Below are 12,590 nucleotides of genomic sequence, written 5' to 3' on the forward strand. Positions count from 1 at the left end.
CCCCTGGGTCCGTTATCACTCGTGGACACCGCCCCTCGGTCCTCAAGCCACACCCCTTCAAGCGGAACACCTCCCTTCCTGTAACACTCGCCCCGCCCCTTCCGGTCCGGTATCCGGAAGCGTCTTGGAGCTCGCTTTTTCGCCTTCCGGACTGACAACGCGTTCTCTCTAATTTGACTTGGAGCATCTTTTCTAGGAAGTAAACACGTCCTAGTTTGAGACGCGGACCTTCCGGCAGTGCCGTAACAGCTTCCGGCTTTACCTGGCTGTAAATATCCTGTATGTGACGCCGTGTCGCCCTCGAAGGCGACTGAGTTTTTAGAAATACCCAGAAGGATCTTACGGTAACCTACATCGGCCCGCCAAGATGGCGATGCAAGCGGCTAAGAGGGCGAATGTGAGTACCCCGCTTTCTGTGCGGTAGGGAAGCGATGTCGTTGCTTGACTGTCGCAACGGGTGTGGGAGCGTTTTTTGTCCCTCCGCCCACAGGTGGGGAAAACTCGCGTTATCTGTTCAGTCCGAGGAGATTCTGTCCTGGCCTCATCCTCAGGGGTGGGTTTCTTGAGCGACTTTTCGCCCCACCCCTAGTGAGAGCCCCTTGGTATCAGTGACCGTGTAAGGTCTACAGTCACTGCTGCTTGACCTACACCAAGGACCAAGTGTTAGGATCTGAGTCCAAAAAGATGTACCGAGTAACTCTATTGTTCATTGCCAGCTGGAGCCTGGGGTTTTTCTCGAACGTAGAACTTTGGGAATCCTCTGTTGATATATGTAAGCGCCTGCTGTGTCTCTAGTCTTACAAACAGGAAACAATTCATCAGTTGTATTTATTCAACACCTACTATGTGCCACATGCCGGCGACACCTACTATGTGCCACCCGCCGGTGTTAGGTGTTGGGACACAGCAGTGAATTAAGCGAAAAGTCGGGCTTATGTTCTACTGTTGTCAGTGAGCGGAGTGTTATCAGCATCTTTAAGAAAAGAAAATCCTTTCAAGAAAGTAGGAAATGGTTAAAACTTAGAATCTCACCAAAACAAAGACACATAATTGGCCATTGGATATTCTGATGAAGATTTTGGGCAACCGTGATTATGCAAGTCATTTCAGTGAATGAAACCTTGGTTCCTATAGAATGAAAATATGCTGGGAATTAAGACAAAACTGCAGAGTTGGTCCTATGATTTTTCTTATTAATAGAGAAATCGAGCTGTTCTAAAGATACCTAAAGTGCTTTTTACATACCATTGAGATTGAGCCAATAGAATGGTAGAGACCTGATAAAAAAACAATTTGTTAAATCCTAGAGTGCAGCTGGGATGTGGCTCAGTGGTAGAGTGCTTGCCCAGCATGCATGAGCATATGAATTTGATTCCCAGCACCTCAAACCATGACAGAAATAGAGTGGTTAGTATACCAATAGAAGAAAAAAGGATAGATATCGATAAATAAAGTTTAGCAATAGGAATATATAGTTCCCATTGATCATATCTGTTGTCTTCAAGAAGTGCGGAGCCAGGATCATATCCTGTGTTGTCTGAGAAAAGTATAGAGCCCCTTCACATTTACAGGGAATGAGGGTGGTGACGTTTTAGGAGAGGAGAGAGAGGCTCACACAGTGTTCTGTAGTGAGAAAATGGATTTACTGGAGAAATATATCTGTGTGGCAGTTGTTGATTATAAAGCTTGACCTGGAAATCTGAAACGTTTATAGTTTGTTTAACAATTATCACCACTACTCATGTGAAGGTAGGGAATAAGCTTTTTTAAATGTATTTATTAGTGCATGTGTGTATGCTATAAAATAAACAATTCTGGGGAGTCCGTTCTCTACCAAGGGATTAACAGGTCATCAGGCTTGCTACTAACTGCCTTTCACATGCTGAACCAGCTCGCCAGCCTGAGGGGAAATATTCTTTCATTCATATAATACTTAGCTTCAGACCAAAGCCATGTCAGTTTAATAAGTAATTATTGTCATTTCTTTGTTGACTGCAGTTGGGAAGAGTGAGCTGTGAGTCAGCAGTGTAGAGTAAGAGTCTAAGAGTGAGGGATATGCAGCAGGTCAAGCAAGCAGCAAACTGTAGGATGATATTAATGCCAAAGATAGGAGGAAATGCAGCTGTGAGGAGAAACAGTGTGGAGGAACAACAACAGCCAGGCACCCCAGAAGGCTGAGAAGGACCGCTGGAATGAAAAGATGTTAGTGAAGGCACTTTCAGCAGAGTGCTGGGTGGCAGCTCAGGTCTGGGTGTCTGTCTTATAGAGAACATGAGTCAGTGAGTACAGACTTTGCTTTTCAACTTGCATGACTGAAAACAAAAGCAAGATAAACTAAGTAGAGAGAGCTAGAAAATGCAGAGAAAGTAGACACCTTGTCTTCCCTTCAAGGCAGCTCTCTTAAGACCTGTCCCACTGCGTACATGTAAAAGGCACTTAGTAACTGCTGGGTAAGTAAGAGGAGTCCAGTCCTTTGTTTTGTGTGGATTGGGAGGACCAGATCAACTGCCCAGCTGAGGACTGGAAACTGGTGGGAAGGGAAAGCCTGTAAGAACAAGAGAAGTCACTGACACAGCTTCTTAAGATGTAAGAAGGCTTATGAGTGGGGGTTTGCTGTCTTTTCTTTCCCAGGAGACATTAAGGATGTGTAAGTGAAGTGGGAAATACTTGTTAAATTAGAGTGACCAAAAAACAGGGTTTTAGTTCCTCCCGATAGTCTTCCCTCTGCTGCTTTTCTAAGGAGCATCCGGTGGTAGTTCTTACTCTTGGCTTCTTCTTTGGTATCACTGGGGTCTTTATCATGGCTGCACTGCTGTCCTTCAGTATTATGATACTTATTTCTCATTTTAGATCCGCCTCCCACCTGAAGTAAATCGGATTTTGTATATAAGGAATTTGCCATACAAAATCACAGCAGAAGAAATGTATGATATATTTGGGAAATATGGACCTATTCGTCAAATCAGAGTGTAAGTCTTTCTAGACTTAAAATGTCACTTAAAGGATATGGTTGCTTAATCTATAATCTCAGAATTGTAGCTGGCACCAGGACTACACGTGTGGTATGTAATGATGTGTCTGTTTTGCAGTGGGACTACAAGACCCTTGAGTAAAAGTTCCTTCCTAGTATCATGGAGTAGTGATAAAACCTTCTAATCCTTAATGGAACCATTAAACTATACAGTACTTGTGCCATTGAAGGGTCCCTCAGAAAGGATTTCGAAAGCTTTACTGGAGAGTCACAAGGTTTCTCTTTAGGAAGGCACCGTTAGGAAGATCCTGTTGGTTTGAACCCAGGGCGCTGCACATGCGAGGCAGGCATAACCCCAACCCCACTATATTTTTTATAAGTTTTCTGAAGTAAGTGTAGTAGGACAGGCCTATAATCTCATTTTGTGTGGCGGAGGCAAGAGTTGAAGGTGATTCTCATCTATAGAGCCTGGATTTCTTATAAGACTGCATCTCAAATCAAGCCAAAGGTTTTCTTTTTATAACCTCAGAGCCCCCTTCCTGGCTTTTAGGACTGTGGGAGCCTAAGGCCTTTGCTTTCACATGACCACCATCTCTCCTGGGAGTAAACTGCTTCCTGGTAATATATCGTCACTTGTGACACATTCCCATTAGTAGACAAATGAGGATGAAACATAGAACAGGCGCTCTCTTTTGAAGGTCTCAGTCCTTTGAGCAACTGCTAAGGGCTTTGTACTCCCTACCTAATATAGTTTGTCCATATTTTGAGGGATGCAAGAACTCCAGGTCCTTCGAAGAACAAAGAATATGTGTAGATTGTCTCTGGTTTGGGAGCCAGGGAACAAAGGTTTGCCATTAATGCCTGTAACTAGCCATGTGACAAGTGACCAGACTTGTTAGGTTTTTCTTTCTTCTGTAAGATAACTTGGGTGGTGGCCCTTTGGTTCTCAATGTGGAGGCAGTGTGATAATCGACTGGATTGGTTGTTAGGCCTGAGTTCAGATACTAACAGAGTCTCTCAAGTTAGGTGAGACGGGGCAGACCGTTCCATCTGTTTGGGCTTCAGTTCTCATGAGACACTTAGCTTGGATCAGGTCGCACAGTCTGAACATACACCACTCTCCATAAAGCCACTGAACCTCTGTTAGTCCCTTAGTTACTTAGTTACTGCTAAGGCTATCTATCTATCTATCTATCTATCTATCTATCTATCTATTTATTATGAATACAGTGTTCTCCCTGCATGTGTGCCTGCAGGCCAGAAGAGGGCACCAGATCTCATTACGGATGGTCGTGAGCCACCATGTGGTTGCTGGGAATTGAACTCAGGACCTCTGAAAGAGCAGTCAGTGCTCTTAACCTCTGTCTAGTTAAGAGCCATCTAGTTAATACACGATCATGTTAGTGCCCATGAGCTCACCTGCCTTTCTTGGCAGAGGTGACTGCCTGCCGGTTTCGTGTTGGTAGCAGTGCATGATTGGTGCACAGTAACCACCCACATACATAAGCAACTGAGTAGGGCTGGACATGCAGCTTAGTAGTTGAGTGTGCAAGGCCTTGAGTTCAGTCCGCTGTGCTGTAAATGAATAGAACAGTAGCATGGCTGTGATTAATTTCTGAAGGCATTATGAAGCTTACTCATAGCACTCACAAGAGATGTTTAAGTTAAAGGTAGAGAATGATACCAGAACCCCAACTTAAGAACCAGCATATAGAACACAGCTGTAATCAGAGCCACACTGGAAACAGAGGCAGAAAGACTGCAAGTCCGAGACCAATCTGGGCAGTATAGTGTGGTAAATTAAACACAGCAGGGGCTACAGCTTGGTAATAGAGTGCAGTCAAAGCTTGAGCAAAGCCACAGTAGCTCAGGGCCTCGGCTTCCAAGCTCTCTCAGGCTGCCCAGCACAGCTGCTCTTACCCGGCTCCTTCTCAGCCTATTCTCAGCTTTGAGGAGGACTTTTCAGAGAGTTTTCCCCGAGCCCCAGTTAAAGTAGCTCTCCTCACTAATCTCTGTCACAGCTCTCCTTTCCTCATGTGGCTCCATATGATCTGGGATTCACACTTTTTATGTAATGTCTTGTTTGACAGGAGGAAGGGGTGATGCCTACCTTTCACTGTTAGTTCCGCTGCCCATCCTAATGCAGTGTGATTGTTGAATAGTCATAGAATTTTGAGGCCCAAGAACCTGGATCTTAGCTGCAGAATGAGAAACAACAGATCCGTTCCCTCCCTGTGATCAGCCTCTGTTGCTTACTAGGTGCCAAGTACTGTGCCAGTACTGATTTTGTTTTTTTAGAGAGGTTTTTCTGAATCCCTGGCTGTCCTAGAATTCACTCTTTAGACCAGGCTGGCTTTGAACTCAGAGACTGGCTTGCCTCTGCCTCCTGAGTGCTTGGATTAAAGATGTGGGCCACCTCCACTCAGCTAGTACTGATTTTCTAGAATGGAACTTGGTAAAACCTAGCCAGGCTTCTTCACACACCAGGACAACTGATCACTCAACTGATCAGCCTGACATGCAGGAGACACTTGGTACTTTGTGTTCTTTACAGCCTTCAATAGTGTTGCCTTTTCTAAAGTCTTGCATAGGGGTTGGAAAGATGGTTGTGGTTAAGAGTGCTTCCTGCTCTTCCAGAGGGCCCAAGTTCTGTTCCCAACACCCACATCGGGTGGCTCACAACTGCCTGTAACTCTGGTTCCAGTTGGATCCTACATCACGTCTGCCTCCAAGGGCACCTGCTCTACATATAAACACCTCCACACACAGCATGCACATTCGTCTGTTTGAGAGTGTTTATTCAGATAGCAGTGGCTGTCCTGGTGTGTAGACCAGGCTAGCCTCGAACTCAGAGATCTGCCTGCGTCTGCCTGCTGAGTACTGGGACTAAAGGTGTGCAACACTACTGCCCAACATATAAGTCATTTTTAAAAACATATAATATAGGACAAATATCACCGAGATCAGTATATGATGTAAAGTAGCTGAAGCTAGAAAGGCCAGATTATGAATGAGGTTTTTAATTCCTGTTTACTACCAGTCAGGAAAATTTTACTGAGCAATACATGACACATTCCAAATACATGCTTTTAAAATTCAGATTATAGTGTAGAGTTCAAGGTGTGAGGTTGAAATGAGAGCTAGGACCCCTGAAATGGAGAATGTATAAAGTCAGGATAAGGGCTGGTTATATATAGTTCAGCAGTAGAACACTTGCCTCGTATGTGAAAGGACTCCAGTTTAATCCCTAGAAATTAAAAAAAAGAAGAAGAATGGGATTAGGCTTTGTCCCTATTGCAGTTCTTAAGAAGGAATAGGAAAGAACTTCATAGAGGATGAATGTGTGAGCAAATTAATGGGAGAAAGGGTGATCTGTCTCAAACAGGTAAAAGGCTCCTGCTGGGAACCCAAAGTGGCAAGACAGTGATTCAAGACATTCTCTGACCTCCACACCCATACTGTGGCACATGTGCCCAGTGCATATCGTACACACTGATGATGGTGGTGGTGGTGGTGGTGATGGTGATGGTGATGATGGTGGTGGTGGTGGTGGTGGTGGTGATGATGGTGATGATGTTTTTAAATGGGGGAGAATAGATCTCTAGCTTTAAAATGAATCTTAGCAGATGCTGTATGTTGGAAGGCACTATGGTAATAAAACACATTACCACTTTTGAGCTAGGTAGGGTGGTCTGTGCCTAGAATTTCAGTACTTGGGAGGCTAACATGGGTGTAGCCAACCTAGGCTGCATGTGGAGATCTTGTCTGGAAGAAAAGAAAAAAACTTACCTTTGCCCTTAAGGAATGCAAACTTCTCTGCCCCCTCTTTGAACAGTTCTCAACTTGCATCCCTAATACAATCCTGAAAATGATTAAGCTGTTAATAGTCATTAATGCTATATCAAGAGAAGAAAATATAAAAATCCCTCCTCAAACAGGACATGAAATGCCCTGGAGACTGAGGCAGGAAGATTACAAGTTCAAGGCAAGGGCAGCGTAGACCCCCATAGAGTGTTTGTCTGAAACAAACATCTCCTGAGTTCATTGGCACTGGACTTTTTTGCCACACCTACCACTCTGTCTTTCTCTGCCTCTGAGCTGGGTCTAGATTGGAGGAGTAGGGATAGGAGTTACCATAGCAAATGACGCTGACTCCCTGTCCCTGTTAGGGGGCAGGAGTGCTATATTTGAGACAGAGTCTCTGCATAGTTCACTATGTAGACTAGACTGGCTTTGAATTCACAGAGATCCACCTGCTTCTGTCTCCCAAGCACTGGGATTAAAGGTGTCCACTACCATGCCCAGAGATTCGATTTTTTTTGTTCGTTTGTTCTCGAAACAGGGTTTCTTTGTGTAATAGTCCCAGAACTCACTCTAGCTTAGGCTAGCTTTGAACTCAGAGATCCCCTTGCATCTGCTTCCCGAGTGCCACGATTAAAGCTATACCTCCCAGCTCCAAAAGTACAATTTTGAAGTTAGACTTTTACACATTTTTGCTTGTCCATCTGAGCCAGTGTTTTGCTATTGGAAAATACTTCACCTACTGTGTGATCCGTATTCTGCCTATGCAGGAACTTTTGCAGGTGAAGAGTCACCCCACAGTCCCAAACCTCATCCCATGGTTGCACAAGGGGCCTACTTTATATTCCAGACCATTGAAAGTGGGCTGACAGCTATACACATTCACCTTGGCCACCTGCCGCCTGCGGGTCAGGGCTCCTGTGGCATCTCTCACTTCCCCAGCTCTCCAAGGAAGCCTGTGGGGTTGAGAGAAGGTAAGGCGAGGAGTAGTGATCCTAAGAGGTGCCCATAACTGGGTAAAGGCCCCCCACCTGCCAGCATTTTGCCTGGCTTACAGATAACTGCCCGCTGGTGTATCTCTGCCCAACCAAGGGCTGCATAGAGAGTACAGCAGAACCTTGGTTAGCTATTGTGGCTCACAGGCCATCAGTCGTAAGTACTGTCTGCACTTCAAGCCTGAAGAGTTACTCTGAGCATGAGAAACAGGGAGGACTAGAAACATGAGCACAGTGTGTGCTGATCTCACGCAGCTTCGATTGCGCTCATGCATATGCAGCTTTCTCTTAGTCTTGAGATATTCCACTTCAAAACACATTAGCTTAAAGACTCACATGCTCTTAGCGTATCTATTCCCTCTGCTATTTTTTAGGTTGATTTCAAGTTACTTAAACTTATTTCTGTTTATTGTCTCCAAACAATTCTTATAGGGCTGGAAGTAAAGTCTTGGAATAGAGAGCTTGAATATGTAGTTTGTGTTTTTAAAAATTCAGTGCCAAAACAAACAAGACCCAGTTATAGATTCAAAAAGATTGGGAATTGTTGATGCTTGGGTAACTGTCTTCTAACTGTTGTGCAGAGGAAATACACCTGAAACCAGAGGAACAGCCTATGTAGTCTATGAAGACATCTTTGATGCTAAGAATGCCTGTGACCACCTATCAGGATTCAACGTTTGTAACAGATACCTTGTGGTTTTATATTACAATGCTAACCGGGTGAGTGTGGTCCACTCAACAGAGAGGCTGGTGCTGGGTGTGGGGGCTTCCTCTAGGCTAGTGCTGCTGGTAAGCTGTAGAGCTCAGTACCTGTTAACTCTGGTGCTTGTCACTCTTGCAGGCATTCCAGAAGATGGACACCAAGAAGAAGGAGGAGCAGCTGAAGCTTCTCAAGGAAAAGTACGGCATCAACACAGATCCCCCCAAATGAGTAACAGCCATGTGTGTCTGGGTTACCCTTCTTTTTTTAATTAATACTGAATGAATATTGCAATTTCTTATTTGAGACCTAGAATGACTTGTTTGAAAGTTTTCTAGCATTAGAATATATAATGTTAATAAACTTGTAGCTTTTGTAAATTGTGTCAGTGTTTTCTGTTAAACGTCTCACTCCTGTTTAAATACTAGTAAAAGGGGGGAAAAAATCAGGAGACCCACATGCAGAATTGTAGACGAGTCTAGGGACTGAGGTCCTTATGATGGTTTGTATATGCTTGGCTCGGGGAGTGGCACTATTAGAAGATGTGGCCTTGTTGGAGTAGGTGTGCCACTGTGGGCGTGGGCTTAAGACCCTCATCCTAGCTGCCTAGAAATCAGTCTTCCATTAGCAGCCTTCAGATGAAGATGTAGAACTCTCAGCTCTGCCTGCACCATGCCTGCTTGGATGCTGCCCTGCTCCCACCTTGATGCTAATGGACTGAACCTCTGAACCTGTAAGCCAGCCCTAGTTAAATGTTGTCCTTATAAGACTTGCCTTGGTCATGGTGTCTCTTCACAGCAGTAAATCCCTAACTGAGTCCTTGAGAACACTGACTTTTTTCTTTTAATACTTGTTTGTATGCATGTGCACATGTGTCAAAGTCAGAATGCCTTGTAGGAGCTCTTCTTTGATCAGATGGGTCTTGGAGCTTGAGCTCAGGTTGTCAGACTTGATAGCAAATGCCTTTACCAAACTCCGAGCCTGAGGAACTTGCAGACTTGTTTTTGTTTTGCGTTTTGAGACAGGGTCTCTCCGTGCAGACTAGGCTGTCCTCCAGTGCACAGAGATCTCTTTGTGCCTCTGCCTACAAGTGCTAGGACTAAAGGAGTGTACTGCCACATGCTGCCTAGGCTTGTCATTTTTAATAACAACCTAGTGAGTAGGTCACACACGAGGACACCAAAATTCATCCTGTTGATTGGATAAAATGCTTTCATAAAAAGCTAGTATAGTACACAATTATAATCCCAGCACTTGGGAAAGCTGAGGCAGGAGGATCACCATGAGCTTACTAGGGTGTGTTGTAAATCCTGGGCCAGTCTCAGCCTCGATTACAGAGTAAGACTGTCTCAAAAGCAAAGATGTGAAAGGACTGGTATGAGAGCCACAAAGAACCAGACACCTGTCAGTGCGGTAACCCTCGTCCTTGCAGCAGACAGAATGACTCAGGGCATTGTTAGAAACCTGAGAGCAAGCTGTTTGGGGTGGTGCTGTTACTTGGCCAAGGCTGTAGTTAAGTAGACTTTCCTTTTCATTATTAACTATATGTTTTGGACTTAGCTCACAATATGTCTTTGCCATAAATAAAATAAAATGCTTAGTTTGTAGGAGTTTCCATGACATGGGAAGACTATAATAATTGTCACATTCATTGTGGCTTGACAGCTTAGGAGGAGACAGCTATAAATTTTCTTTTTATAGTTCAGACACGGGCCAAATGGAGAAGTGTGGACTGACTGCTTTATATCCCCAGAACCTAGAATCACTTTGAAACCTACATAGACGGACTAGTGTCAATGGCTACTTTTAAATGCATTTAAAGTCTGTTGTTATTTTTAAGGAAATAGGCCTCTTTCTAGATTTTGTACTATCTTTTCAAAGCTCACTAAAAAAATGAAACTATTATGTCTCAGTGGCTTTTGACAGCACCGTTAACCCCACCCCTCCACCCCCTTTTAAGGCAGGGTTTCCCTGACCGTCCTGGAACTCTGTAGGCCGGGCTGGCCTCAGCCTCCTAAGTGCTGGGATTAAAAGCATGAACCACCATGGCACCACTGGCAGCAGAAAGCCATTTCTAAGAAGGGTGAGCAGATCACAGGTCACAGCTTAACTCTCTTGTGAGTGCCTGTATGATTTCCTTACTAATCCTGGAGTGTGGTCTCTAAGTGGCAGCCAGCTCGCTGCTAGTGGTGTGAATAACCAGGAGAATTTCTTCTATGAGCAGATAGGAACAGTCTGTCATTTGGACTATGTGTCTATTTGCTGAATTTCATGACCCTAAAACTAGGACTGGGGATGTAGCTCAACAGAAGAGGGCTTTTGGAGCCAAGCACTGTGTTTGACCCCAGCACTACAGAAAACATTCACTTCTGATTGTTTGGAATGCTGTGACTTAGTCACAAGAACTTAGACTTGGGGCCAGACACTGAGCCTCTCTGCAGGAGGTGTGTTGCTAAATCTAGGGTTCTAGTTGATGATTGTCCTGTGCACCGGCCATCTAAAGTTCAGTTTTTTAAACCAAGTTAAGAGTAAGGGGGCGGAGCTGAACATGGTGGCACACACCTATACTCTAAACACTCAAGAGACAGATGCAAGAGAGTCATACATTTGAGGCTAGCCTAGGCTACACAGTGAACTCCTTTCTCAATGGACAGGAAGTGCAAGGGGCAAATTGTGTCCCCGTAGTCACCTGTGCAGGTGTCCAAGTTGCTTTACTTTCAGTGAGCAGAGTTGAGTTTCTAACAACTCATGAGACTTACTGAGTAGCAGTTCAAAAAAAACTGATGGGACATGGATCTTAATAGTAGTCTATTGCTTACCAACCTCTCAATACGCCATCTAAACTCTGGCCTGTGTTGTGATTTTCTACATCATTTCCCAAAGACTTGAATGATCATTTCTCAGCTTACCTGTAAAGTCTCGTGTATCCTTAGGGTGCTAGCTAGTAAGTTTGCATTTTTAGGGTTTCTTAGTGGGTATCATTATAGCTTCTTGTCACCCAGGCTATACTGCTATGAACAGATTTTTGGTGCACCCTGTAATGGGCCCATGAAATAGTCTTTGATGTCATTTTTGCTCATCCTGTTGGTGTCATAGCAGAAAGCATGGGTGTATCTTCTATAGAGATTGCGTTCTGAGGAATTACAGGCGTTTGAGTCATCAAAAGGGAGCAGGACATTCTAGAGGAGTCATCCCCAAAAGAAATGGGTACAGTATCCTTTGGCCATGGATGAGTAAAAGCAAGGTAACTCCTTTCCATTCACGATTTCATCCAAAGCACTACCTTTTCGTGAACCCCTCAGTCTCAGCAGAGGGATTCATGTATGACTTTCTGGGTGTGGGCAGTAGGTAAACTAGCCCCAATTGTGGCCCATGTCCTTCATGGAATGTTGGATGTAAACCAGTGTATCTTTAATCCCAACACTTGGGAGACAGAGGCAGACAGATCTGTTTGTTTGAGTTCAAGGCCAGCCTGGGCTACACAGTGAGAGCCTCTCTCAAATAAATAGATAAGTAAATGAACAAGATTGATGGCTCCCAAGGATTAACATTCTAGGTTGTCCTCTGGTCTCCATTTGCACCTGCATGCATGCGGGACACACACACACACACACACACACACACACACACACACACACACACTCCCCCCTGCCACCATTATTATCAGAAGTAATTCTTCATGGTAAGCTAGAGCAAATCTAGATGTAATTGAGTGTTGCCTATGAAAATAAACCCAGAACCACACTTTTTTCAAAAGTAACTTCCCAGAGTGAGTCCAAGGTTTCAAGCCTTTGACATATTCATGTGCTCAGATGCACACAGCTCCTGTCTACTGAGGGGAGCTCACCCCTCAATCTCTTCAAACAGATGAAGCTGCAGGACCGCCCTGGGAGATCAAATCCCACATGGGTTTGCTAGGATGCTGAGTTAGTTACACAGAGGACTCCAAGCCGGTGAAAGCTTGGTAGGGCGGAAGCTAATTTCCAAAGTTTCTTAGAGGATTTGTGATCATTTTATTTAAAAAGTAAAACTGAACCTGGTGGTGTATATGCACCTGTAATACCAGCAGTCAGGAGGCTGAAGGAGTGCTAGGTTAGCCTGGGCTCTGACACCCTGTCTGAAA

At 44.5% G+C, this 12,590-nt stretch overlaps 1 protein-coding gene across 1 annotated transcript; it reads left to right on the forward strand.

Annotated features, from left to right (window-relative positions):
* The first annotated feature begins 114 nt into the window (after positions 1 to 114).
* Positions 115 to 8,847, forward strand: Sf3b6 (splicing factor 3b subunit 6). The gene is made up of 4 exons (XM_032909178.1): positions 115 to 397; positions 2,851 to 2,969; positions 8,349 to 8,487; positions 8,609 to 8,847. Exons 1-4 carry the CDS (start codon positions 368 to 370, stop codon positions 8,696 to 8,698), a joined length of 378 nt encoding a protein of 125 aa, XP_032765069.1. The 5' UTR covers positions 115 to 367; the 3' UTR covers positions 8,699 to 8,847.
* Positions 8,848 to 12,590: the final 3,743 nt, after the last annotated feature.

Source organism: Rattus rattus, chromosome 7, assembly GCF_011064425.1.
Source record: "Rattus rattus isolate New Zealand chromosome 7, Rrattus_CSIRO_v1, whole genome shotgun sequence".
Lineage (NCBI taxonomy): Eukaryota > Metazoa > Chordata > Mammalia > Rodentia > Muridae > Rattus > Rattus rattus.

Coding starts and splice junctions, on each gene's coding strand:
- Sf3b6 (XM_032909178.1), top strand. CDS start 368: ATGGCGATGCAAGCGGCTAAGAGGGCGAAT. Junction 398..2,850: donor AAGCGGCTAAGAGGGCGAAT/GTGAGTACCCCG, acceptor TTCTCATTTTAG/ATCCGCCTCCCACCTGAAGT. Junction 8,488..8,608: donor TATATTACAATGCTAACCGG/GTGAGTGTGGTC, acceptor TCACTCTTGCAG/GCATTCCAGAAGATGGACAC.